The 26347-nt window shown below is 50.1% G+C and overlaps 1 protein-coding gene across 5 annotated transcripts in view; it reads left to right on the top strand.

The window, feature by feature from the left end:
* The first annotated feature begins 4870 nt into the window (after positions 1-4870).
* The window catches only part of CSNK1E (casein kinase 1 epsilon), a 60349-nt gene continuing 38872 nt past the window's right edge, over positions 4871-26347 (top strand). Inside the window, exons 1-2 of one of the 5 annotated variants that reach the window (XM_036760170.1) lie at positions 4871-5258; positions 19712-19799. In XM_036760170.1, coding sequence (XP_036616065.1) covers positions 19724-19799 — 76 coding nt within the window. In that variant the 5' untranslated portion in view covers positions 4871-5258; positions 19712-19723. Of the gene's footprint in view, positions 5259-13582; positions 13711-14144; positions 14362-19711; positions 19800-26347 lie in introns of those variants that run through there. The other 4 variants (XM_036760173.1, XM_036760172.1, XM_036760171.1 and 1 more) reach the window with 4 other exon arrangements.

The raw sequence follows: 26347 nt of genomic DNA, 5'->3' as shown, positions 1-26347 counted from the left end.
AGAGGCCAGAGCATCTCTGAGAGCCTGGGGCTCCATTTCCTGTCTCTGTCCGATGAGGAGGCTGATTAGCTGATCTCCAAGGTCTGCTGCAGCTCTGACAATCTTTGCACCTTTGGCAGACAGTGTGGCCCAGAGCACCTGGGTCCTTTCCAGTCTTCTTTCCTCCCCCTCGTCCCGCCCCCAACAAGTTCTCTGGGAGGATTGGCACTAGCCTCCTTGCTGTAAGTAATCCGGCCTCAGACACACTAGGACAGAGGATTTGACCCAGAGCTGTGTGAGCTTCTCTCCCATCCTGTCTCTGAGACTTTCTGTGTGATCCTGAGGAAGTTCCTTACCCTCTGTGAGCCTCTGTTCTGCCACTCAGGTGGGAGAGGGTTGGTCTGGACAACCTTCAGGGCCCCTTCCAGCTCTGGAGTTCCCAAATCCTCTGGTTCAGGCTGGGTCCTATTCAATCTTGTGCTCCCTGGTCTGTGCCCTACCCAGGCAGGAAGCTGTTGGCTTGTAGGGAGGGCTTGTGTGGGGTTTTCACCCCTGATGTTGGATGCAGTATTATTAACAAGAACAATAAACATGCTGAGATGGCAAGTAATCATGGGTTGGGAATTCTTGGACTTCCCTCTTTGGGAATGGAAGGAGTAGGCTCTGAGGAGAAGTTTATGAAAGGAGAACAATGGTGGGTGGCGTGGGGGTGGGGGACAGTTGTTTAGGGCAAATGCAGGATGGGAGAGGGGGAGGCATTTCAGAATTCAGGAAATCCATCCATCCCTGAATAATGATATATTAAGCACTGAGTGCCAAGCCGTGTGCTAGGTGCTAGAGATGCAAAGTGAAAAAGAAACGGTCCCTGCCCTGCCCTTCCATTGTATTGGTGAGGACAATCTGCATACATAGAAGTATATGCTATAGATAGATAGGCAGGGATATTCATTTATATGTGTATATTATATAGGACTGGACCTAAGATGTCACTGATATAGGGAACTCCCAGTGAGTAAACTCCTCCCAATGGAGATCAGTACCTTTTCTTACTTATAATGTTGGTGAGTTGTCCGGATCTCAGAGAGGTTATGTGACTTGTCCAGGGCCACATGGCTAGTATGTATTAGAGGTGGAGATTCCTGATTCTGAAGGCAGCTCTCAAGTGATTAAACACCTATCATCTCCAAGGACTCATTCTAGGAACTGAGCATGCAAAGATGGAAAATGGCATAGTCCTTGTTCTTAAAGAACTTAAAGAATAGGTGAGGTTGGGAGGGGAGGGGAGGGAATGTAACATGGGCATGAGACAAGGAGCAAAGCACTTCGGGAAAATTTGACAGACAGACATGAATGAATGAAAGAAAAAATATGTATTAAGCGCCACGTGCAAAGTTCTGCGCCAGTCACTGGAGATAGGAATGGAAAAGCAATATAGTCTGTGCCTCCTCTATAACCATCGTCCTTCTGGTCACCCCAGCTTACAATGGCTCGCCTTCTCTGGCCTGCTCCCCTTATCCAACGCCTGCAAGGTTGGCCTCCTCTCCTCTGACCCTGCCACCACCTGGTGCAGACCCTCATCACCTCACACCTGGACTGTTGCATTAGCTGCTGGTGGGTCTCCCTGTCTTAAGTCTCTGTCCTTCCAGCCCATCCTCCGCTCAGCTGTCAAAGTGATCTTCATAAAGTCCAGGTCTGATCATCGAAGTCAACTTCAGCGACTTTCTTTTTCTTCCAGGGTCATATGTAGAATCTCTGGGCTTTTACAGCCCTTTATAACCTGGGTCCTTCTTACCTTTCCAGTCTTCTCTTCCTTGTTACATCCTTCCACCCCCTAACACGTTCTCTGGGAAGATTAACACTGGCCTCTTTGATGTTAGTAATCCAGCCTCAGACACTTACTAGCTGTGTGACCCCGCGCAAGTCACTTCGCCCTGTTTGCCTCAGTTTCCTCATCTGTAAGATGGGCTGGAGGAGGAAATGGCAAACCACTCGAGTATCTCTGCCAAGAAAACCTTAAATGGGGTCACAGAGAGTTGGACATGACTAAAAAACAACTCAGCAACTTTGCTGTTCCTTGAACAAGACAATGTATTTCCCGACTCTGGGCATTCTGTCTGGCTGTGCCCCATGCCTGGAGTACTCTCTCTCCTTATCTCTGCCTCCTGGCTTCCTTCAAGCCCACCTAAAATCCCACCCTCTACAGGAAACCTTTCTCAGCCCCCCTAACTCTGGCTCCTTCCATATGTTGACACTCTCCAATGGATCCTTTTTTTAGTTTGTTTGTACATAGGAGTTTGCATGTTTTCTTCCCCATCCACTGTAAGCTCCCTGAGGGCAAGGACTCTTTTTTCCCTTTCTTTGTAAGCCCAGAGCTCAGCACAGTGTCTGGCATTTGGTAAGAGCTTAATAAATGCTTGTTGACTGACTTATGGAATGACCTGACTTTAGGGGGCTTGCATTCCGATTGGGGAACTGCTGTAGCTGGGAAGAGGAGTTTGGAGTTCTGCAGGTCCCAGTAGGGATGATCAGCAGGACTGTCAGGTGGTTAATAGACATTCCCAAGATCGACTCAGTTTTGGTTCTCAGAATTAGAGTGGGTGGGTAGCTGGCCTGGAGGTTAGGAAGATCTGGATTCAAATCCTTCCTCTGACACACACAAATGAGCTGTATGACCCTGGACAAGTCACTTAACCTCTTAATGCCCCAGGAAACTCTAAGGCTTTCAAGATTGCAGAGCAAGAACCAACCTATATCAGTAGGGGGAGTTTCTCAACCTGGGAGTGTCTTCTACCAAAGACATCTTGGGTCTAGTTTTTACCCCCAGATCCAGAGCCAGTGGTCAGGAGGGACAACGGAAAGTCCAGTTGGAGCCAGTGAGATCTAGTGCACTGGAGGAGACTGTCCCCATTCAGGGCACTGGGACCCAGGACTGAGGTCCCAGATCTGAGAAGGCCATGTCCCTTAGGGCAGAACCTTCGGGTCCCAGAAGATACTGCCTCAGGACTGAGAGCCAGGCCCAGTGGTCCGGTGGACATAACACTCAGAATTCAAGTCAGTAAACGTTTTTAAAGCATCTACTTCATGTAAGGTCCTGATCCAGGAGCTGGAGATTCAGAGATGAAAAAGGACTCAGTCCCTGCCCTCGGGGTGTTTACCCTGGGGAGGGAGGAAGGAGCTTCTAACCTGTTTGCGGACTATATTTTGTTGTTCAGTCATTTTTTCAGTCATGTCTGACTCTTTATTTCTTGACAAAAGTACTGGGAGTGGTTTGCCATTTCCTTCTCCAGCTCATTTTACAGATGAGGCAACTGAGGCAAACAGGGGGAAGTGATTTGCCCAGGGTCACACACTTAGTAAGTGTCTGAGGCAGGATTTGAACTCATGAAGATGAGTCAGGGGATGATGGGACTCCAGGCCTGGTGCTCTACCCACTGAACCATCTAACTGCCCTTTACACTCTCTCTCTGTCTCTCTCTCATATATAATTATATTATACGATACATGATTTATACAATGTATTAATAATTCATATAACAGTACTTGTAACAATATTTCTATTTTGCATAAATGTATACCATATGAATATTATTTATATTTCTATAAATTATCTTTATATGTAAATATAATGTGTATATATAAATAAATAAGTGGACAATATAGACAAATACATAATTTCTATGTAATAAAATTTATTAAATATAAATACAATTTCCATTTATATGTAATATAATTATATGGTATACACACACACACACACACACACACACATATATATATATATAAATGTAGGCGTAGATACAGATATAAATACAGGTGCCCTGTAGTGGGGGAAAAGAGAGCTGAGGACAAAGTGGTCTGGGAATATCGGGGGTGGGGGGTAGGAGAGCACTCTCGCCTGGAGGACTAGGGGAGGTTAAAGCCATGCAGAAGGTGGCACTGGAGCAGAGGGTTAGGGGGAGAGAAGGAATCTGAAAGGTGGAGGCAAGGAGGGGGATTTACCACCACCACACCACACCCCCCTCCCCAGGTACAGGGGATCAATGCTCCAGGGAAGGAGGCGAACTGGAAGCCCGAATTAAGGGAATCATTACTACTCCACTTTGGATGGAACCGTTTGTGAACTCAGGGAATGATGGGAAATGAGCCGGATTGGAGCTGGATTGGAGCTGGGTTGGAATTGGCCCTAAACAACAGGTGGGGAATTTTGTACTTCAGCTAGCAGGTGATGGGATCCAGGGAAGGGTTTTGAGCTAGGGAGTAACCTGGCTTTTAGGCAGGTTATTTTGGCATCTATGTGAAGGCTAGATAGATGAGGAATTGGGCAGAGGGAAAGGTTTATAGGCTGAGTAGGGCCTGAGGGGTGGACAGTGCCAGAAATAGGGCCTTGTTGGAGGAGCATGAGGACCTGGGAATAAGAGGGACTGAGGACTGGCAGAATAGAAGGAGGAGGCTTAGAACCCTGGAGGCTCAGAGTTTGAAAGGACCACAGGGCACCCAGTCTAACTGAGACCTGAACAGAAATCTCTTTCACAGCATCTCTCACAAATGGTCTTTCAGCCTCTGCTTAAATACCTCCAGTGTCGGGCTACTCATTACCTCTCCAGAAAGTGTATTTGGATTGTTGCTTATTTCTTGACTTTTATTAGCATTCACTGGGTATAGAAAAGACAGATTCCGGCTCTCTTGGGAGCTGACTCTGCTAAAAGACCAGTGGCATATATAATTTTGAGGCTAAGACTGAGCCGGAGAGACGGGGAGAGGGTGTTGGCTCTCTGAGGACCAAGAGGATGACCTCTTGGATGGGGATCAGGAATCGTCTGGGCCACGTGGAGCTGGTAGGGGCCGAAGGGGCTGAGAGCCAGCCAGCCAGGGCCACGTGGGAGAAGTTTCTGAGAGCAGACAGAGCAGAGGAGAGCAGCCCAAACCTGGGAACACGCAGGAGCCACCACGGGGGAATGACCAGGAAAGGAGAAACAGTGAGATCATTCCAGGGAAGCCTATAAAAGGAGCAGAGAGGGAGGGGGCCGGGGCTAGAGCCCTGGACAGCGTCCACTGAGAGGGAGAGGCAGGGCAGGGCAGCCCAATACGCAGTGACAGAGCTAGGTGGAGGATCAGAAAGGAGGAGAAGTTCAGGTGCCAGAAGAAGGAAGATCAGCCAAGGAGAATGAACCCAGAGCCAAGTTCTCTGGACTGGGCCAGGAGGAGGCAGCTGGTGAAGCCGGCCGGTGCTTTCTGAGCAGCACTGCCCCCCGGGGGACTTGAAAGAGAAGACTATCCAGGTGTGTGGGGAAGCAGGTCCGCCATGGTGTGTGTGGGGGGTGGGGCGGGAGGAGGGTGGAGGGGACTCGTGGATAGCTCAGCTCTGCCAAAGCTGGGCAAGAGCCCCAGAAGGGGAGGGGAGGAGAGACAAGCAGCTGCCTAGGAGCCCTGTCCCTTGGCCACCGAAGACTGTCTTGTATCTGTCACGCCCATGCACCAAGACCCTGACAAGCAGACTCCCCTTAGAACCGGCAGCTGTACTCTTCATCATCAGCCGTCTTAATGCTCATCCCTCATGTTTCTCATCTATTTACCGAATGACGTTGTGATGACAGGAATAGCCTGGAGAACTGGGGGCAGGGGATTTAAGGGTGAGGTTAAGCTGAGTCCTCAAAGAATGTTCTGATTTAGATCCTAGACTGACAGAGTATACCACGGCCTTAGAACATGGAATGTCAGAGATGGGAGGGCCTTAGAACAGGGAATGGCAGAACTGGGAGGGTACTTAGAATCCAGAATGTCAGAGCTGGGAGGGCCCTTAGAACAGGGAATGTCAGAGCTGGGAAGGGCCTTAGAAAAGGGATTATTAGCACTGGGAGGGACCTTAGAACATGAAATGTCAGAGCTGGGAGGGTACTTAGAATCCAGAATGTCAGAGCTGGGAGGGCCCTTAGAACAGGGAATGTCAGAGCTGGCAAGGGCATTAGAACTGAGAATGTCAGAGCTGGGAATGGCCTTAGAACAGGGATTATTAGAGCTGGGAGGGCCCTTAGAACAGGGAATGTCAGAGCTGGGAAGGGCCTTAGAACAGGGAATGGCAGAACTGGGAGGGTACTTAGAATCCAGAATGTCAGAGCTGGGAGGGGCCTTAGAACAGGGAATGTCAGAGCTGGGAGGGCTCTTAGAACAGGGAATGTCAGAGCTGGCAAGGGCATTAGAACTGAGAATGTCAGAGCTGGGAATGGCCTTAGAACAGGGAATATTAGAGCTGGGAGGGCCCTTAGAACGGAATGTCAGAGCAGGGAAGTTCCTCAGAACGGGGAATGTCAGGGCTAGGAGAGAGATTTAGAACATGGAATGTTAGGATAGAACCTAGAATATCAGCACTCAAAGGGGCTAGCTGGTGCTAGTAGAAAAAGCTCAGGAGTCTTAGAACATGGAATGTCCACACCAGGAGGTCAGCTGGTTCAGACTCCATCCTCTCCAGATAAGCTGGAGCCCAGAGGAGTGGAGTCACCAGCTGATTCAGAGCAGCTCTGCCAGGTCAGTGGCAGTACCTTCATTCCCTGACAGACTTTTGTACTCTCTGATGCTCCCTCCTCTAGGAGGGAGACAGATGGCCCAGCCCAGAGAGGATGTGACTCTCCAGAGAGCTCGAGAGAATCTCATTAAGGCCCACACTTATATAGGTACCCAGATGGGAGGGGAGATTGGATGGCATGAGGGTGATCTATGGTTCCTGCTGAAGCAAGGAGGGCTTCCTGGGGAGACATTCTTTGAGTCAAGTCTTAAAGGACCTGAGGGACCTGGAGAGTGGAAGGGATGGGAGATAGAAGTAGGGAAGAGGCTGCTCCCAGCCTGCAGGGGCAAAGAATTCAGGACCCTTAAGAAAGGAATGGACCTTAGAGAACTGTCTCATGGCTCAGCCAAAATGAACCGAGTGATAAGAAAGAAAGATAGCTGCATCTTTCAGCCTGAGATCTGTGACCTTAGGACCACACCGTCCTAGTCTGCAGCATCCATGAGATGTAGAATCTGCTTGCATACCTCCAGGGATGGGGAGCTCCTTTCCTCTCTCAGGCAGCCCAATCCTTTATGGAAGGGCTCTAAATGTGAGGGAGGTTTTCCTTTATAATACATTGAAATCTGTCTCTACAGAGAGTAGGGATAGCAGGGAAGCCACGCTGTCTGGGTGGAGCAGAGAGTGGGGGGGGCGGTGGGGGGGCAAGGAGGGAGGAAAAACAGAAAACTCTTCACACCCCCAGCTCAGCTCTGCTGGGGTCCCTCTGCTGGGCCCGCGGCTCCCCAACCTTCCCCTGGATTCCCTCCGCCCACACCCAGAAAAATGTTCTGTTGAGAGCCTGGTATTTTCTGGATCTCAGGATTTGGGATTTGTCTGCTTCCCTTCCCATGTCGGGGAGGGGAGAACAGAAAGATTCCGGCAGTGGGGCCCGACGAGGTTCCCAGAGTAGGCGGCAGGAATTTCTGTCTCTTCTTGTTAACTCGAAGCGTGCCCTTTGGGGGCACCTCGGTTTCCTTATCTGGAACACCAGAGGATCCGGATCTAAATCCTGCTTCTGAGGCTTATGACCTGTGTGACCCTGGATGAGTTTCCTTATCTGTAAAATGAGGTTCACCTTGGTCTAGGTGAACTCTACCATTGGTCCCAACTGTGCATCTATGCACCTGGGTTCAAATCCTACCTGTGCAACCTTGGTCAAGTAACCTCTACGGGATTCAGGTTCATAAGATCATTACACTGAGACCTGAAAGGATCTCGGAGGCCATCTGGCCCAACCACCTCATTTTCCACATGGAGAAACTGAGGCAGAATGATGAAGAGGCTTGCTCACGCAGCTAGTAAGGATCTTGAGATGACCTCCAAGACTCCTAGCATTACATCTCTGATCCCATCAACCTAAATCTCTGGTTCTCAGTTTCCCCATCTGTAAACTGAGGGAGATGGAATAAATGACCTCTAAGTTCAGCTCCAGAATCAAGGGTTTTCAAGAAATATTTTCCTCACTGTATTTCATTATAATGAATTTCTTTTGTAACCCTGTGTATTTTATTATATGCATTTAAAAACATGATTCTGAGGAGTCCATAGGTTTCACCAGACTGGCCGCCAGGGGGTCCAGGACATTGAAAAGGTTAAGACCTCCCTGGCCTAGATGGAGACGCCCATGAAAGGGGGTGAAGAATAGCAATTCATAGCATAATACATTTATGAAATGCATCCTCAATGCAGGGGGCACTATGCTAAGCAGGGGGACAAAGATGAAAAAAGACATACCATAAGGTATGGCCAAAGAGTCTGCCTTCTCCTGGGGTAGACCGTGTAGCAGGTATACCAAGGTAGGGTGTGATGGGGGCAGATGGGAAATTCAGACACAGGTCTCTGGGCAAAAGGGAGGAGGGCACAGGGCAGATCTCAGAAGGCTTCATGGGGGAAGTGGCTCTGAAGTATCTCGACAGGTGGAGCTGAGGAAGGAGTGCATTCCAGGGATGGGGCAGGGCCACCGCCTTTAGGAATGTACAGAGGTAAAATGGATGATTTCAAACCAGTCAGAAGGCCCTGAGTGGTGTTATTACTTAAATGGTATGTGTTTATTATGGAAGTCTGTGCGTGTGTGCGTCTGCTGCTTCACAGCTCGGTGCCCAGTTTCTGGGTTTGGGTTCCTCGAGGGTTGGTGTCTTGGCTCATGTCATCATGTGCTCCCGTGAGTGTATCTGCTTTAATTTGGAGGCTTGCCCGTCATGGTGTAAATATCATCATCTTAATAACCCATTCCAAGCCTTTCATCCAAAGATCTCAAAGCACGTAGCAAGCCTTAATTAGTTCTCCCAACCATGTTCAGGAAGGAGGCCTTATTATGACCGTTTTGCAGATGGAGTGACTCAAGCTCAGAAGGAAGCGATTGATCCAAGGTCATACAGCTTGCCAACACAGAGGCCAGGAATAGAAACTAGGGTCTTGAAAGGCTGGACTCAGGCTTCCTTGTCATTAACATCCTTGTTCCTGCTTCTTCCTTAACTGTAACTTGTTAGAACACCAAGCATTTAATAAAACCAGAGGGGGTCCTGGGCTGCAATCACCATGAGATTCAATTAATTCTGTTCTTTGGCTTCAGTTCTGTGGCCACGTTCTGTACCCACCCCCAGGCCATCAGGTGGACTGTGACAGGGAATGTGGGTAGCTTCCCGAGAGGTCCTCTCTTCTCTTCTGCTGGGGAAAAACAGCCTTGGAGAAGCTGCCCACCGGGGAGCCAGCCTTCCTAACTCCCTCCCTGCAGGCACAAAGGACATCGTGTGCGCAGCACTCTTTTAGGCACTTGGGGAGGGGGAGTTAAGATGCACAGGCAGGATGAAAGCTGCCTCATGGCATAATGGAGAGAACTCTGGGCCTGGAGTCTGAGTCTGAACGTGAGTTCAAATCCTATCTCTGATGCTCACTATTTGTGTGGCCAGCTCACCTTCATTTTCCTCTCTGTAGTGTGAGTGGTTGGCCTCGACGGCCTGATTTGAAGAGCTTGTGCCTTAGTACATGTGTGAAGGGGGTCAAGTCACATCATTTATCAAATGAGGAAGTGGATTAGGTGGCATCGAAGGTCGCTTTTGGCTGAGCCTGTGGTCCTATAGTAGATAGATTTCTATGCATGTGCACATGTGTGTACACATGTGTATAATATGCATAAATATGTACACATACACATATGTATGTGTGTATGTGTGTATCTGTATGTCTTTCTTCTCCTCTTTGTCCTCCTCCTCTTCTTCATTTTCTTCTCCTTCATCTTTGTCTTCATCATCTACTTTCCTTCTTCATCTTCTCTCTGTCTCTCTGTCTCTGTCTGACTCTCTCTGTCTCTGTCTGTCTCTCTCAATAGAAAATCCAGGCTAAAGACCACATATATATTGTGTATGTATGCATATGCATATGCAAATACATAGATATTCATACACACATATATACATACATAGTCTTGTGTTCTGAGTTTTCTATTGAGAAGCCAAGATAATCTAGAACATAAGGAGCCACTGGAAAGTCACAATTTACTTTACTATGGGTAATAATTATGGTCCAACATGCATTTATTAAGCACCTACTGTATGCCAGGCATAGTCCTATGTGCTGGGGATACAAATACAAAAAATGAGACTGTCCTTGCCTTCAGGGAGCTCACCCTCTAGAGGAAGTCAAAGATCTCTTCCAGCTCCAAATCTTATCCCATGATCCTCTTTTCCGATAGTTCGAGAGGTATTAAGTACTAACAACCAAGGCTGGGGGTGGGGGGAGGAGATCAGGAAGGACTTCCTGGAGGAGGTGGCATCTGAGCCAAGCCTCAAAGGCAGAGGACAGGGGACATGCCTTCCAGACCTGGAGGAAAGCTGACAAAGGAAAAAAGCAGGAGAGGAAGCAATAGCTTGGGGAATGTTGAGTGAGAGGAGAGTGATAAGCCACAAGCCTGAAAGTAATCATTATGGCTAGCACGTATATAAGGCTTTACAAATATGATCTTCTTTGATCCCTATGATGGCCCTTGGAGGTAGGTGCTATTTTTGTTATCCCCATTTTACAGACAAGGAATCTGAGACTTGGAGAGGTTAAGCAACTTGCCCAGAGTCACACAGCTCATAAGTGTTTTTGAATGCCCGAAGCATGTATTAAGAGGCTTAGGCTAGCTGTGCAGCAGAGATACTGCCCACTTCACTGAAAAGCCATATACCCCAGAACAAAGCTTTGTTCTGCTTCCTTCAGTGGGAGCCTTTCCATTCTGCCCCATCCCTCCAGGGTATCCAGACGGATATTCATTGCCTGGCACTTCTGTGAAACCTCTGCCAGTCTCTGTCTCAGAAGTCCATTTCAGATTTCTGTCTCAGGAGTTCCATAGGACTGTTGGGGAGATGAGTTTTTTTATAGCCTTTTTATTTAAAAAATTGTTTTTATTATGAATTTGACAGTTGCCCACAAACAAAACATTCCAATATATAAAGGAAGAAAAGAGTTTGTATGTATACAAGACACTGAATTTCTGCTATCTACAGTTTTTAAACTAATAATTTAATGAATTAATTTAAATTTTAATAATTTAAACTTAAAATCTTTTAAAAACATTTTAAATTTAAAATAATTTTAAAATATTCTAAATTTTAAATTTTTTTAAATATTCAAAATTTAAAATAACTGTAAAATATTTTAAATTTTAAATAATTTTAAAATATTTTAAATTTTAAATAATTTTAAAATATTTTAAATTCACAAGGGAATAACAAAGTTGTGGGAAGGGATTATTACTCCTATTTTCTACGAGAGGAAGCTGAGAATCAATGAGTGGTACCAAGGTATGGACAGGCCACTCTGCTAGGTGCTATGTTCAGTGTTAAGCCACATTGTCACAGCTAAACTTGAATCCATATCTCCCCATTCCGAGGTCTAGAAAGGACCATTTTCGGGACTTGGCTCAAGCACCACCTTCTATTCAAGGCTTTTCCTGAATCTCCCCAGCTGCTAGTACCTTCTCCCACAAATTATATTGTAGGCCTCGGAGACAGATTGGATATGGGGGTGGGGGGGTGAGAGATAGAAAAGAATCCAGGATGACTCCCAGGTTGGGAGTCTGAGAGATTGGGAGGATAGTGTTGCCTTCGACAGTAACAGGGAGGGAGGAGGGGAGGGTTGAGGGAGGGAGGGTTAGTCAGTTCCATGTTGGACATGTTAAATTTAAGATGTCTACTGAACGGACATCCAGGTAGAAATGTCTGAAAGATAGTTGGAGATGTGAGACTGAAGGTCAGCAGAGAGGTTAGAACAGGATTGGTAGATTTGATAAACATCAGCATAGGAATGGTAATTAAACCCATAGGAACTGAGATCACCAAGGGAAGTAGTATAGAGGGAGAAGAGAAGAGGGCCCAGGAAAGAGCCCTGTGGGACACCTATGGTTAGAGGGCATCATTTGGAGAAGGATCCAGCAAAGGAGATGGAGAAGAACCAGGAGAGAGGGGTGTCCTAAAACCTAGAGAGAAGAGAGTATCAAGGAGGAGAGGGTGGTCAGCAGTGTTAAAGGCTGGAGAGAGGTCAAGGAGAATGAGCTGAGATTTTTTGGGGGAGGCAATTAGGGTTAAGCAACTTGCCCTGGGTCACACAACTACTAAGTATCTGAGACTGGATTTGAACTCAAGTCCTCTTGACTCCAGGACTGGTGCTCTATCCACTGCCCCACCTAGCTGCCCGGTCAGAGAAGATGAGGACAGAGAACTGCATTTGGTCAGTTAGAGACCAATGGGAATTCTGGAGAGTTTAGACGGAACCATGAGTTTGGAAATGCCAGAGTAAGGGGGTAAGAAGAGAGTGAGGGAAGAGAAAGTGAAGACATCTATTGTAAACATCCTTTTTGAGGAGTTTAGCCATAAATATCAGAAGAAAGATAGAACCATAGTTATTGTGGATGGAAGGATCCAGTGAAGGGTTTTTGAGGACGGGGGAGGCTTGGGCATGTCTGTAGGCAGTAGGCAAGGAGCCAGTAGAGAGGGAGAGATTGAAAAGAAGTGAAAGTGGGGATGTCAGAAGGGGCTATCTGTTGAAGGAGATGGGATGGCATGGAGTCACTTGAGAAGGTAGCGGGGTCAGCCTTGGTACCGCCACCTCATTATGTGAGACAGGGGTGGAGGAGGAGACAGTGGCAGAAGGCACTCATATGACAGAAACACTCCTAAGGGCCATGAGATGAGGAAGAAGGAAGAGGAGGATTCTCAAGGGGAATGGTCTCAAATTTATCTATTTATATGAGGCAACGTTCTCAGCCGAGAGGGTGGAGCGAGAAGGAGCCGTGGGAGTTTTGAGGAAGGATGGTGTTGTGTATTGAGAGCCAACCTAGGGATTGGAATTCCAGGTCCTGTCCCCTGTGTCTAGCACAGACTAGGTGCTCAGTAAATGCTCATCGATGGATTATGTCCTCATTCCTGACACGTAGTAGTGGCTTAATACTCATCTGTTGATTGACCGATCTTAGAAGTCATATAGTTTAACTCCCTCCTTTTGGGGGCAGTTAGTGCAGTGTTCGACTTGGAAGTCTGGAAGAGCTGAGTTCGAATATTGATCTAGCTTCTAGATATTTACAGGTTGTGTAAACATTGGAACATGTGAACCTCGGTTTTCCCATCTGTAAATTAAGAATGATAATAGCACCTGCTTTGATATTAGTCCTTCTTCCCAGAAAGGGGAAGTGACTTTTCTAAGGTCGCACAGGTAGGTAGTTAATGGCAGACCGAGGCCGAGGACTCGAACCCACGGGCATCGCGAAACCCGAAATTCAGCATTCTCTCCATTACCCCGATTCACTCCTCTCCCTACTTTGGGCCAGTCTTGCGTGTGGTTTGTTTGCTAATTTCATGATGAATAATCCAGTCGGGAGCAGGTTTCAGATTTCCGCATTTATTCCTTCCCTACCTTTGTGCAAGGAGGCGAGATGGGGGAGGGGAAGGCGAGGTTTCACTTTCTCTTTGGGCACTTAGGAATAAATCCACCTATCCCAAACACTTAACAATCGATCCATTAACTCGGCTCAGTGCTAGGCACCAAGGGTACAGTCGCGTGTTTATTAAACGCCTACTATGTACACCAGACGCGCGGAGACAATCGATCAACAAGTGTTGAATAGGCAACTTTGGTGTGCGGGGCCGTGAGACGGGAACCCACCAAAAGAAGCCTCCCCTCTCTCGGGGCGATGCGGGGGAGATCTCTGGCGGGTGAGCTGCGCACAGCCCCAGGCCAGAGAGAAGGCTAGCCCGCGGGGAGGCAGAGCTTCGTGAGACCCCGAGCCAGGCGCTGTCCTCCAGGACTCGATCAGCTCGCAGCCAGCGTGGAGGGCGGCGCCCCGGTCAGGCCGAGGCCTGGGCTCGGGTCTCGAGGGGCTCTCGGGTGAGGTCGAGGTTAGCCGGCCATCCTGGCCGAGCCGCGAGCCCGGAGCCGGGCAGTGTCCCTTTAAACGGGCGAGGGAGGGGGTGAGCTGTGCAGGATGACATCAGTGGGTTTGGCCAGCGGGCTCAATGAAAGTCAATGAGCGAGCGAGGGAGGGGGAGCGGCGCAGCCCCACGCGGAGGCCGGAGGGGCGGGGGGAGGAGGGGGAGGGGAGGGAGGGGGAGGAGGGAGGGGGCAGCAGCTGGGAGAGAGGCAGGCAGGCGGGCGGGCAGCGGGCGGGCAGCGGGCGGGCAGGCAGGCTAGCAGGCGGGCGGGCGGGCAGGCAGGCAGGCAGGCTAGCAGCTCCAGGCTGCGAGCTGGGTGTAGCTTCACCTCCCCTCCTTCCCCAGCCCAATCCTCCTGCATCCTCCAGCCCTTGGACGCCTGGGTCCCTGGCAGCGCCCGGAGCAGGAGCTGGGCACCGGCCCCTTCCCGGCGGGGTAAATATTGGGGGGCTAGGGGCCCGTTTCGGGGGGCAAAGCCGGGGGGAAAGGGCGCTCCTCTGGCCCTTTGTTTTTGCTGGGAGACGGGGAGGGGGAGGGAGGGATGGGAATGGGGGTGGGGGGAAAGGAGCGGGTGCTCGCGCGCGCACACACACACACACACACACACACAGTGTCACACTCACACGCACACACACTCACATACAAACACACTCACCCACGGAGCCCGGCTGGCCCCTGGGTGACAGGCCCCGGGGCCGATCCCCGAGCACAAAAGAGCTCCATTCTGGGGCATAAGATTATTTTGCAGAAACGCTCCCGGGGAGCGGCTGGGGAGGGGGGGGACCCCCTCCCGCTAGGCCGGAGGAGCTCCTTTCAGCCTAGTCTGCCCCCTCTCCCATTGGACATTTAAAAGGCTCGGAACCTCGGACGAGGAGACGGGCTTTCGTTGCTGGGAGCACCCGCTGCTTGGGGAGAGGGGAGCCGGGGACCCCAGGCTTGGGGAGCCAGGCTGCGTGTACGTGTGCGTTTGGGGGCTCAGGGCGAGCAGGCTACGGTGGCCCTGGTTGGGGGGAGGCTTCTGAAACTGTTTATTTGCCAGTCTCTTCCTACCTCCGTCTTTGTATTTTTCTCCAATCACCTCCCCACCATTCTCTTTTCTCTGTCTCTGCTACTGGCTGGCTCCGTCCCTCTGCTCGCTGTCTCTGTCTATCTTTGTCTCTCTAAGCTAGCTCCGTCTCTTTCTCTGCCGTTCTCTCGATCCCTCCCTTTCTCTCTCTCTCTCTCTCTCTCTCTCTCTCTCTCTCTCTCTCTCTCTCTCTCATTTTTTCTCTATCTCTTCCTTCCACTCCCCTGTTTCTCCTTCGGTTCCCGGTCTCTTTCTCTATTTATCTCTCTCTTTTTCCGTGTTCCTTTCTCCATCTCTCTCCCTTTTCTCCATGTGTCTCCCTTTCTCTTTCTGTCTCACATCACTGTCTCCTCTTCCCCCACCCTATTGGAGATTGGCGGGGGGGGGGAATCCTTTTCTTTTACTTTTTCCGAAGTGTTCTGGGTGCCGATGGAGATGTGTGTTGGGGTGGGGGACGACTTTGGGAATAGTGTCGGATAAGACAGGCCACGGAGCCAGATTTTCTTTTGTGGAAGGGGGGGGCAGTAGAATGACTTATTCGGATTTCCTCTTTTCTCTGAGTGTGTGGCGTCTGTGATATATAAATATATATTTATATATATGGACAGACTATGAGTGTGTGTGTGTGTGTGTGTGTGTGTGTGTATAGAGAGAAAGAACGTTTATTCATATCTAGAGAATCTGAGAGTCCCTTGAACACCCAGAGCCTCGAAGCCGGGTGAGCCCCCTCCCCCCAACACTTTTCCCCTGCTTGCTCTTTTGAAGTAACTCAGATCAAATCAGAGGACTGATTTTTTTTGGAGGGGGGGAGACAAGGAAGAAAAGGAATTGGGAATGTTCTCTTAAAATGTCTGCTTTTGTGTATTCGGCTTTCATCTCTAGGGTGTATCTTCTTCCCACCCTCCACCCCCCCCCACTTAAAACATTGTCCAGATCTAAAGAAATGGAGGGGGGCTAGAGGATGTTGAAAAGGGGCTGGTGGGGGAGGTGCTTGGGGAATTATTTTATAAAGAGAGAGAACACCCATTTCTTTCTTTCTCTTCTCTTCCAATCTTCAGCCTCCTGGCCCCTTCCCCACATTAAGAGAGCCAGAGTGTTTGGAGTAAAAAGCTCTAGTTATCTCTTTATCAAAGCATTCTCTTCTTTCCAGAGGCACATTCTGTCCTCCCCTAGTCTCTACCATGTAGCTGAGTAGCCCTTGTCCTCTCCTCTCTGATTTTTTTATTCTGTATTCTAGGGCCTGGGGCAGAGGGAGCACTTCCCAGGCCCCTGGGGACCCCTGTGGAGCTGTGAGGAACGAGACACTGGGGGCAGGGCTGGAGGGGAGGGAGATAGGGAATCAGCTTCTCCCCGGGATCAATTTCCCATCAAGTTGGATGTTTCTTCCTTCTGCTTTTCCTCCTGACAGCTCAGGAAGAGTGTGTGGGGTATTTATGTAAGAGGGCCAGACAAGCTCCATGTCTGTTTACCTAACCCGGCGTGGGTATTTATGTAATATAGGATGAGGGCGTATTTATTGGCACTACCCTATGAGTGCCCAGGCCTGGATGTGTGGTCCCTGAGTTGGCACACGCCAAAAACGTACGTCAGGAGCATGTGTGAGTGAGTGGAGGTTCATTGTGTGCATCCACTTTTCTCCCTTTGGAGAGTACACACTTGGGAAAGAGAGGGAGTGAGTGGGCTGGCCTCCTGTAAGCACCTTTGTAAATGTTTGTCGTGTAGCATCCATGACAGTTTTAAAGGTGTGTGTGTGTGTGTGTGTGGTGTGTGTATGGTGTGTGTGTATGAGAGTGTGTGTGTGTGTGTGTGTGTGTGTGTGTGTGTGTGTATGGTGGGCAGGAGAAGGTCAAAATTACCCCTGGATTTTGAGCCAGGAGAAGCTTTAGAGCCATCCAGTCCAACCCTCTCATTTTACAGAGCCCCTCATTTTAAAGAGGAAACAGACTTGGAGCATGGAAGTGACTTGCCCAAGGTCACACGGGAAGTGAACAGTACCTAAGCCCAGCCATCTGTCTGCAGGAGACTGTGAGCAGGTTTCCTTCCGAAGGAGGCCATTTCTCAGTCTCCTGATTTGTCCAGAGTGAGGTAGAGACGGCTATGCAGCATCAGGCCTTTGGAACGTTGGGGGGGGGCAGTGGTGTAGTGGGAAGAGTTGGGGACTTGAGTCAGGAGAGACCAGGTTCGAATCCTCATCTAACACTGGCTGTGCCATCTCTGGTGGGTCACTTCACCTGAGTCTCAGTTCTCTCATCTGTAAAATGGGACAATAATATCTGTGCTTACCTCAAAAGTGGTCGTGAGGCTCAAATGAGACGATGCATTCGGGGAACTTCATGGCAGTGCTGGGTGTTGTTATTCAAATAGCATTTTGGTGCTTTTAAGGTTTACCAGATCCTTTCCTCAGAATGTCCCTGGGAGGTGGGCAGTGCAGATTGTATTAGCCTCAATTTTCAGATGGGGAAACCGAGTCTGGGAGAGGTGCCCTGATTGGCCTACAGTCCCCCAGCTGACCCTGGATAGCCTCTGGTCAGCGATTTGACCATGGGTCTAGACATTCAGGGAAGGGCAGATCTGATGGGCCTGTCTTGGATTGTGATGTAACATGCCCTGTCTTTGAGAGCGAGAGGCCAAGTAGGGAGACGGGCAGAGGGGAGAGGGAGGGTTAGGAGACCAGCCTGGCTTTCTGCAATTTCCTGTATGATTCTGGACAAGTGTCTTTCTCTTCCTGGACTGCTGCAGAATGAGCACATCAGCCGAACTGATCTCAAAATATCAGCTCTCACATTCTAGGAGTCCTGTTACGTCCCTGCTTTCCCATGGAGGGGAGACAGAATCTCCTGAAGTGGTCCCTAAGCCCCACCCCCACAACTCAAGTAGCCAAAGACCCCCAGCCCGAGCCATCTCAAGGCTCTTGGCCAGGAAAGTTGGGGCCCCAGGACATGGGGCTGGATCGAAATCTTTCTTCGTGGGCCAGAGATCTTTTCTTGTGATGGTCTTGGGACCCCAGGAGCCTCATGGGCCTACTGGCCCCCCAGAAGGAAAAGAAGCAAATTCGATGTCCTCTGCATCCAATCTCACTCCACCCCCAACTCTCATATTCCCAAACTCCAGAGAATCCCACTCAGGACTGGGAATCCTACAAAGACCCTACCCATCCTATTTTTCTCTGGAGCCTATCAACCTGCTGATGGGATGTGACTAACTCTTCAGGGGGCTTTCTGTCTCAGACTTTAAAAGATGCCCCAAAGCTTGGCGGACAAAAAGGAATAACTAGATTCGGGGTCAGAGGACACAGGTTCAAATGTTGGCCCTACCATTTACTGACTATATGATCTTGGGTTGATTGGGCAAGATGATCTTGGAGGTCCCTTAGGCTCCTAGGATCCTTTCCAGCCCTGGGTCCTCTGAGACCCTGGACTCTGGTCTCCTGAGATGTCAGAGAGTGTTTGTCGTTGGGGAGGCTCTTAGCTGAGGAATTCTCAGGAGCCCCCCACCCCTTTTTAAAGGGGGTAGTCAGAGGAAGGGACTGGGTATTGAAGGCCAGATATTTTCAGCAGTTCCTTCTCTGCCCCCCAATAATATCAAGCCTGTCCCCCACTTCTAGGCCTGAAGGAAAGGCAGCAGGATGTAGCAAGGAGGACCCTTCTGGACTGGAGGTCAGGAAAAACCTGGGTTCCAATCTTACCTCAGACACCTACTAGCTGTGTGATGGTGGGAAAGTCACTTAATTTCAGAGCTGGTTTCATTTGGAAAATGAAGAGTTAGATTAGGCGGCTTCTGAAATCTTGTCCAGCGTGAGATCTGTGAACTTGGTCAGCTTGAGCAGATCGGCCCCTCTGTGCCTCAGGATCCTCCCCTTTACAATGGGGGGCTTGGCCTAGAAGTCCTCCGAGGTCCTTCCCAGCTCTAGATGTAAGATCTGGACAGAATCCAGACCAGAGACCATGATCAAGAAGGGAATCGGGGACAAAGCCGGGGGAATGTTCTCTGGGCATCCTGACAGGCCAGGGTGAGACCCTCAGATGGGAGATAATCTAAGTGTCTGTGGCCCCATGCCCAGGGCCACCCCCAAATCTCCCCAAGATGAGCTGGCCCATGGGAGCTGGGGACAGGCTGTGGAAGACTGACGGTCCTCCCTCTAAGGGAGCATAGCCTATCTCCCCCAAAACCAAGAGTGGCTCTTGTTTGTTTCAGGGGGTCAACAGGAAGATCTGGGTCATTTGTACTTCCCTACCCATTGAGTCAGAATTGAGTGGTGGTTCACTCCTCTAGCTTCCCCATTCTCCACACCTCTCTCGCAGGGACATTGGGCCATTCTGGGCAGCCACTCTGAGGCTGGCCTCCCACTGAGAGTCAATGAGTGGCTAATTCCTAGTGGGTGCCCAGTCTGAATGGTCCCTTCCCTGACTCCAGAAACCCTCTTCTTCTCCCCTCTTGCTGATCCTCATGACCAGGGTGTGGGTACCTGGCAGGCTGAACACCTGGGTGCCCTGGGACACAGAGAAAATGGGAGGAGAGGGAGCAAATCTTCCCCTTCCCCTACTGGAAAGGAAGACATGCACATCGCTCACCCCAGGTTCCTGAGAGCCACCCTCTTCTTTTTCCTGGCCCTTAGGGATGGGTGGGGTCCCTGAGGAAGGAGCCACCCCCCCACTGGCTTCCTCCGTAGTCCTGTGCCTCACCTGACCTGGGTTTCCCCAATTCTCTCTTTCCTTACAGTGAGACTGAATCATGGAGCTTCGTGTGGGGAACAAATACAGGTTGGGCCGAAAAATTGGCAGTGGCTCCTTTGGGGACATCTACTTGGGTAAGTGGCTCTGGTTTTGGGGGGTTCTTGTTGAGGGCTATGTGACTTTGGGCAAATGGCTTTTCTTCTCCAGACCTCAGTTTCCTTATCCATAAAAGGAAAGTCAGACTTGGGAGACAGAGCTTTCAGCCTTAAATCTCTGGTCCTAAGTCTAAGGCGGTGGAGCTAGATGCTCTTTGGAGATGCCCAGGCCCCATGGAAGGACAACTCTGGGGTGGGGCCGGCCAGGAGGCCTGTGTTTCCTCCCCTGCCCCCTTCCACCCAGCCGGGCATTTGACCCGCTCTGAGCCCTCCCAGTAAAGGTGGTTTGTCCCTGTTGCTGCTGCCACAGCAGCAGCAAGAGATATTTTTAGCTCAGATTACCAGCTGGGGTGACCCAGGTTTCCAGCCTGGGCCGTGGGAACAGGCTCCAGGCGGGTTCAGATCGCCTGCCTGCCCTTCACTCCCTTGGAAGGGAGCGTTCACTGAAACCCAGCAGCGATCGGGGCAGCTTCTGCCCTGAGGTCAATCCCCTCCGGTCCTCCCCACCCCCTTCCCAGCCGGGATCCCTCCCTGCAATCTGACCCTCTTGAGTCGTCTTTCCTGGGTCTTGTGTCCAAAGTGACGCAGGCTCCCCCATGCGCAGAGTGGCTGCTCCAGGAGCTTGGGGACCTCCCTGCCCGGAAACACTTCCTGTTCAAAGTCTGAGCTTGCCCTGCTTGGATTTTTTTTCACTGAGAATTATTTCTCTCTTCCTGGCTTGCTGCCAATCCCCTCCAGCAAGGAGCAGTGAGCTTGGTGTCTGCTGGATGCACATAGAAGCCCCAAACCTCCAGGGCCAGGGCAGCTAAGAGACCCTCCCAGGCCAGGCTGGACCGGAGCAGAAATCTCCATTCCACTGACCCTGGTGAGCGCTGGGGAGCCCACCTCCCCTAACCGCAGCCTGGCCCAGTTGTGGACAACTTGAATCAGTAGGAAATTCTTCCTGTTTGGGGATGGGGGGAGGAAATGGGGGTGCTGAGAAAGGCTATCACAGAGCCTCACTAAACCTTTGGATTTTCTGAGTTTGGTCTCCCCTGTATTTTATTTTGGTAAAGGAATAGAGAGGCAGCCATCCAGGAGTTAAGAAAATCTGGGTTCAAATCCTGCCTCTGACACATATTGGCTAGGCGTGTCACTCTAGGTCCTTGAGGTAGAGAAGAGCTGCCAGTCTGCATCAGTGGAGGGAGTTTTCCATATTGGGAGTTCCCTATGATAATGAAATCTTAAACAGGACAGGTCTGGACCAAAACAAAATTCCTGTGGATGGAGCTTCCAGATGGTCAGGACCTCTGAGGTGCGGCAGGAGCTGGGGAGCCTCATTTAGACTTAGCAAGAATCAAGAGCTTCTGTCCTTGGTGAGGAGATAGGATCTGAGTAGTGGGGTGTGCAGAGAACTCCGGGTGTGAGATCAGGACCCCTGTGTTAGGGGCTTGGCCTCTGCTGTTCACTCGCTGTAGCACCTTGGGTGAGTCACTGCTTCTCACCCCCCTCCTCTTAGAGCTTCCTCGACTTAGATCTGGGAAGGGCCTTCAAGGCCATTCACTGCAAATTCTTCATAGACAGATTTGTGGGGGTCACACAACTGATTAGTGTCAGACGTGGCCTTTCTATCCCCTAGGATGGTAGATGCAGAGCCAGGAGAGCCCTTCGAGGTCACCAATCTAGTCTGAACCCTGTGATTTTACAAGAGGGGAGACTGAGGCCCAGAGTGACTTGCCCAGAATAACTGTCTGAGCTGGGATTCGAACACAAGTCTTTCTGATTCCAAGTCTAGTCTCTGAGTCTATGGGTCTGGGTGGGATCTGAAGCTTGGGGGATGGGGGAATGGGGCGCAAGCTTCATCAGTGATCTGTCTTGATGGTGGTTTTGAGAAAGGAAGAGCTTTGTTAACCAATCAGCATTTACTACGTGCATTGATGTCATCCTTCAGTGCCTCCCTGTAGTAAGAAGGTGAAGCTAGCGGATGGGCTGACAGAGCAACATCTGTCTTCCAAGGACCACCCCTACCCCCCAGCAGAGCTCAGATACTCTCATCTTAATCTAATGGAAAGTGTCAATAAATAAGCATTTGTAAAACACCTACTGTGTGCCAGGCAGATGGAGGATGTAAATTTGAACATTGGCTCCATTATTTACTAGCTGCATGAATTTGGGTAAGTTGTGAAGTCAGTATGAGGTCACTTGACCTCTGGACCTCAGTTTCCCTCACTTGTAAAATGAAGGGGTTGGATTTGGTGATCTCTAAGGACTTTTTTGACTTTGAATCTTTTGTCCTTTGCATACTGGACTCTGAGCCAGGATAAGGCCTGGGTTCAGATCCCACCACTGACCCTAATTAGCTATGTGACCCTGGGTTAGTCACCTGGGGCCCAGTAAGAGGATTGGCCTAGAAATCCTCTAAGATCCCTCCAATAGAATGTGAGCTTCCTGCTTGGTTTTTGTCTTTGCATCTCCAGTGCCTTACCCAGGCCCTGGCGCCTAGAGGGTACCTGATAAAGGCCTGTGGAAGGAAACTGAGTTACCATGGATCTGGGGCTAGAGCAGCTTTCTAACCCCCTCCCCCCAATCTGTGTTTGAGGGTGCATACTTGGAGCCTTGAATGGTGTTCTCATAGCATACGTTGGGTCCCCTGTATCTAGGGCCCTGTGCTGGGCACTGGAGGAAGGACAGAGAGGTATAGGTCTTTGACCAGAACTTTATAATCCAGCTTGGGAGAGTGGTTCATGCCCATGGAGCAGAGAGACAGATGCTAACTGTAGGGTGGGGTCTGCATGATGAAGAGTTATCAAGGAAGGCTTTGAGGAAGAGGTAGCTCCTCGGGAAGTGTTTTGGCTAACCCAGGGGAGCCAGGTGCCAATTGTAAAGGTGCCAAGACTCCTCTAGCTTCAAGTCCAGTTGTACTAACATGGCGGCCCCAGCATGCTTGAGTTCCAAAGGCCTAAAAAGCTCTGGGAAGAACTTTGGGCATCATCTAGGCTCGTAACCCTCCTCCCCAACCCCATCTGGCAGATGACGACTCTGAAATTCCAATTAAAGATGAACATTCATTAAGCACCTGCTGTATACAAATCCCGGTGCTTGTGGGGAATGCCAGGTAACAACATACCTGAGAGCATGGAAGCATTTGTTTTCTCCCTGATGTTGAGCAGGAATGTTGGCTTATTTCCAAACTGTTCTAGTTTGGGGTTGAACCCTAACTCGTCCCACCCACACTGTCACCAAATTGTAGCTAAAGTTACTAGGTCTAGTGTCAGGAAGGCTTGAGTTCAAATCCAACCTCAGATACTTACTAGCTGTATGACCCTGGGCGAGTCACTTAACCTTGTTTGTCTCAGTTTCTCCTTCTGTAAAGTGAGCTGGAGAAGGAAATGGCAAAACCGCTCCAGTATCTCTGCCAAGAAAACCCCAGATGGAGTCACAAAGAGTCAGACACAACCAAGCAACAGCAAACCCAGCGTTGTTGTGAGGCTCCAATGAGATGATATTCATAAAGAATTTTACAAACTTTAAAGCACCGTAGAAGGGCTAGCAAATATCGTTCTTTTGATTATCTATGCTATCCCTGACAAATAGTCTTCCAGCTTTTGCTGAAAGACTTCCAGTGACGGGGAGCTCACTACATGCCAAGGTAGCCAGCCCATTCTTGAAGACCGCTCTGGTCATTAGAAAGCCCATAGAAGGTGCTACATCAATGCTGGCTGATGAGATGATTCACCCCAATCTGCCTCTCTTCCTTGCCGCCCCCCCCCCCACATTGATCCTCTTTCTGCCCTCTGGAGCCCAAGCCTGCTTCTGCCTTTTAGAAAATTGAAGGCACCGATCGTGTTTCCCTGAGTCTTCCCTTCTCCAGGCTTATTACTCCCAGTTCCTTCAAACGATCCTCACTGAGCCCCATCCTGGCCACCCTCACCTAGACATTCACCAGCTTATCAATGTCCTTCCTAAATTTCGGCGCCTGGAACTGAACCCAATCCTTCAGGTGGGATCCGGCAGGGCAGGGCCGTCGGCTCCCTGGTCCTGGGCACTGTGTTTCTCTTAATGCCGCCTGGAATCTCATTCACTCTTGGGGATTCTCGGTTACGCTCTTGACTCAGGCTGAGCTTGCCATCCACTGAAACCCCTTTCAAAACTCTGGGTGTCCTCTTGACTCTCCATTCTCCCACCCTTTGGGCTCAGTCTCCATTGGCCAGGAATTGTTTGGAAGAATTCCTCAGGGTTCAGGTTTCCCCTTCTCTGAGGTGGGGAGGATTGGTGGTTGCTTGTTCTCTGGGTACCCCCTTTTCTCCTCCCTTCCCACTCTCCAGCCCTTCCTGGGGTCTTCTTGCCCTTGAAGGTGCTGTGGGATTTGGCTGGCAGTTCATTTGTGAATTCAAGGAAGGCCTCTGGCCTGGCCTGTTCCTCTTATCCAGGACCGTGAAACCTGTGATGAATATCAGCGTCAGGCTGGCCTCTGGAACCCTTTCTCCCTCTCCTGTGTTCCTCCTGGTGCTCCATGGCACTGATGACCCGTTCCCCCCTTTGTTCAGAGCTCTGGCCAATTCTTCCAACCGGGCGATGGGGCTCAGTGGGGGTGATAGCAGATGGACTCTGCAGGTGGGGAGGAAGGCCGGGGCCGCCATCGTGGCTTCTGTCGCTTTCTAGGACTGTTGGGCTGTCTGGAGGGTTGTCATGTGGGCCCAGAAGGAGGCCAGGGGGCTTGGGGGCATCCCCATTGGCCTGCCCCTGGGAGGACAGCTGGTAGGTAGCAATGTAGATATTTATGTTCAGACCTCTTGTCTCAAATGTTAGTGGTGTGGCTAGCGTGGTTCTGGTGCCTCTTGCTCTGGCCAAATGGGGACCAGGTGCCAAAGCCCCCTATTTGGGGATGAGGAGCAGAGTTGGAGGCAGGGGTATCCTCAGGGGAACCCTGCATTATGAACTGGTCCTCGTCCTGCCAACTTGGCCTCCATGGAGCTGGCAGTGGGGCAAGGATGGCTTGGTCTTTCTTCTTCACTAACCCTTCCAAAAACATTTGTTTTCCAGACTAGCATGAACAGGAGGTAGGGCTGAGGGCAGAGGTCAAAGGGAGAAAAGGAAGCTGGATCGGCTCCATCTGCCTTCCTTCTGTCTGAGGGGAGAAGGAATTTCTTTTCTCCATTTGGAGGGCAGGGAGGTGACTGCCCGATGGCTGGACCTTTGCAAGTCCCTGTGGCTTGGGTCTAAAGGGATTGTCAAACTAAGAGCTGGTAGGGCCAGAGAGGTCAAGGCCAGCTTCATTATTTTCCACAATAGGAGAGGGGCAGGGATTTCTCCAAGGGACTAGGATTAACCTCTGACCCACAAGGTTATAGCTCTAGAGTTGGATAGCCTCAGAGCTTATCTACCTCATTTTACAGAGAGGGAAACTGAGGCCCAAGAAGGTCATGTCTAAGGTCACACAGGTGGCAGGTCCCATCCTTCCCTTTCTCCCCCTCTTGTTTTGCCATAATCCCCAGAGGTGCAATTTGTAGATGGCTTCATTTACTTCATTTGTTCATGCATTCATTCATCTAATAAGCATTTATCAACCACCACTGTATACCAGGATTAAATAGACGAGGAAGACTTGGTGACCCCACACTCAAGGAACTCACCGGGAGAGATCAGTATACCAGTCTCTGGACGTTTGCTCCCTCGAGTGTGATAAGCATTCGGGAAGGGTGGAAAGGGCTGGGGAGCCCAGCAGAATCACATTCTGAGCTGTGGGACAGAGGGAACAGGAGCCGAAGCTCATGGAACATTGGAGCTTAGAGGCGATCCAGCCCAATGTCTTCATTTGACAGATGGAAGTCATCCCTCAGGGTCACACAGCTAAGAAGGATCAGACATGGGATGGGAACCCAGGGTGCTCCAAGTCCAAATTCATCACTATTTTCACTGTCTCTCAAAGACACCTAGGATATCAAAATGGACAGGGACATCAGGGCATAGAATGTCAGAACTGGGAGTGACCTGCTTAACAAAGAAGGAAACTGAGGCAGTGACTTGTTCAGAGGCATACAGGAACAGAACCGTGTTCTAGAGCTCCGGGCCTGGAGTTAGGATGACCTGAGTTTGAGTCATGCCTTACTAGCTGTGTGACTGGGGAGGGGGCGGGGCAAGTCACATAACTTCTTCCTGCCTTAGTTTCCTCTCGATAGAATGGGGACCCCAACAGGGCTGCTTCAAGAATCAAACGAGATGATAACATGTCTGAAGTGCTTTGTAAGCCTTCTCAGTACAAAGAAGCCATGGTTATTATCATAACAACAGCCATGATGATGGTGGTGATAGCTGGGCCTCTGAACCCGATGCCCTTTCCCTTCTATGACTTGGCCTCTCAGAGAAGGTTGCATGGAAACCTCTGGCTGGGTCTAGATCAAAGAATGCTAGGGGCGGGGCGATGGGGATGCTGCCGGGGGACAGGTTTAGAGGAAGGACAATTGGTTTGCTTTGGCTGTAAGGGTGGGGGGAGGAGGGAGAAGCTGCTGGCAGGATCTGTTGGGCCTGGAATGCCCTGGAGACGTCTG

Source organism: Trichosurus vulpecula, chromosome 5 (assembly GCF_011100635.1).
Source record: "Trichosurus vulpecula isolate mTriVul1 chromosome 5, mTriVul1.pri, whole genome shotgun sequence".
In the NCBI taxonomy this organism is placed as follows: domain Eukaryota; kingdom Metazoa; phylum Chordata; class Mammalia; order Diprotodontia; family Phalangeridae; genus Trichosurus; species Trichosurus vulpecula.
Note: the sequence above shows the minus strand (reverse complement) of the source record. Positions and strands in the feature narration are given on the sequence as shown.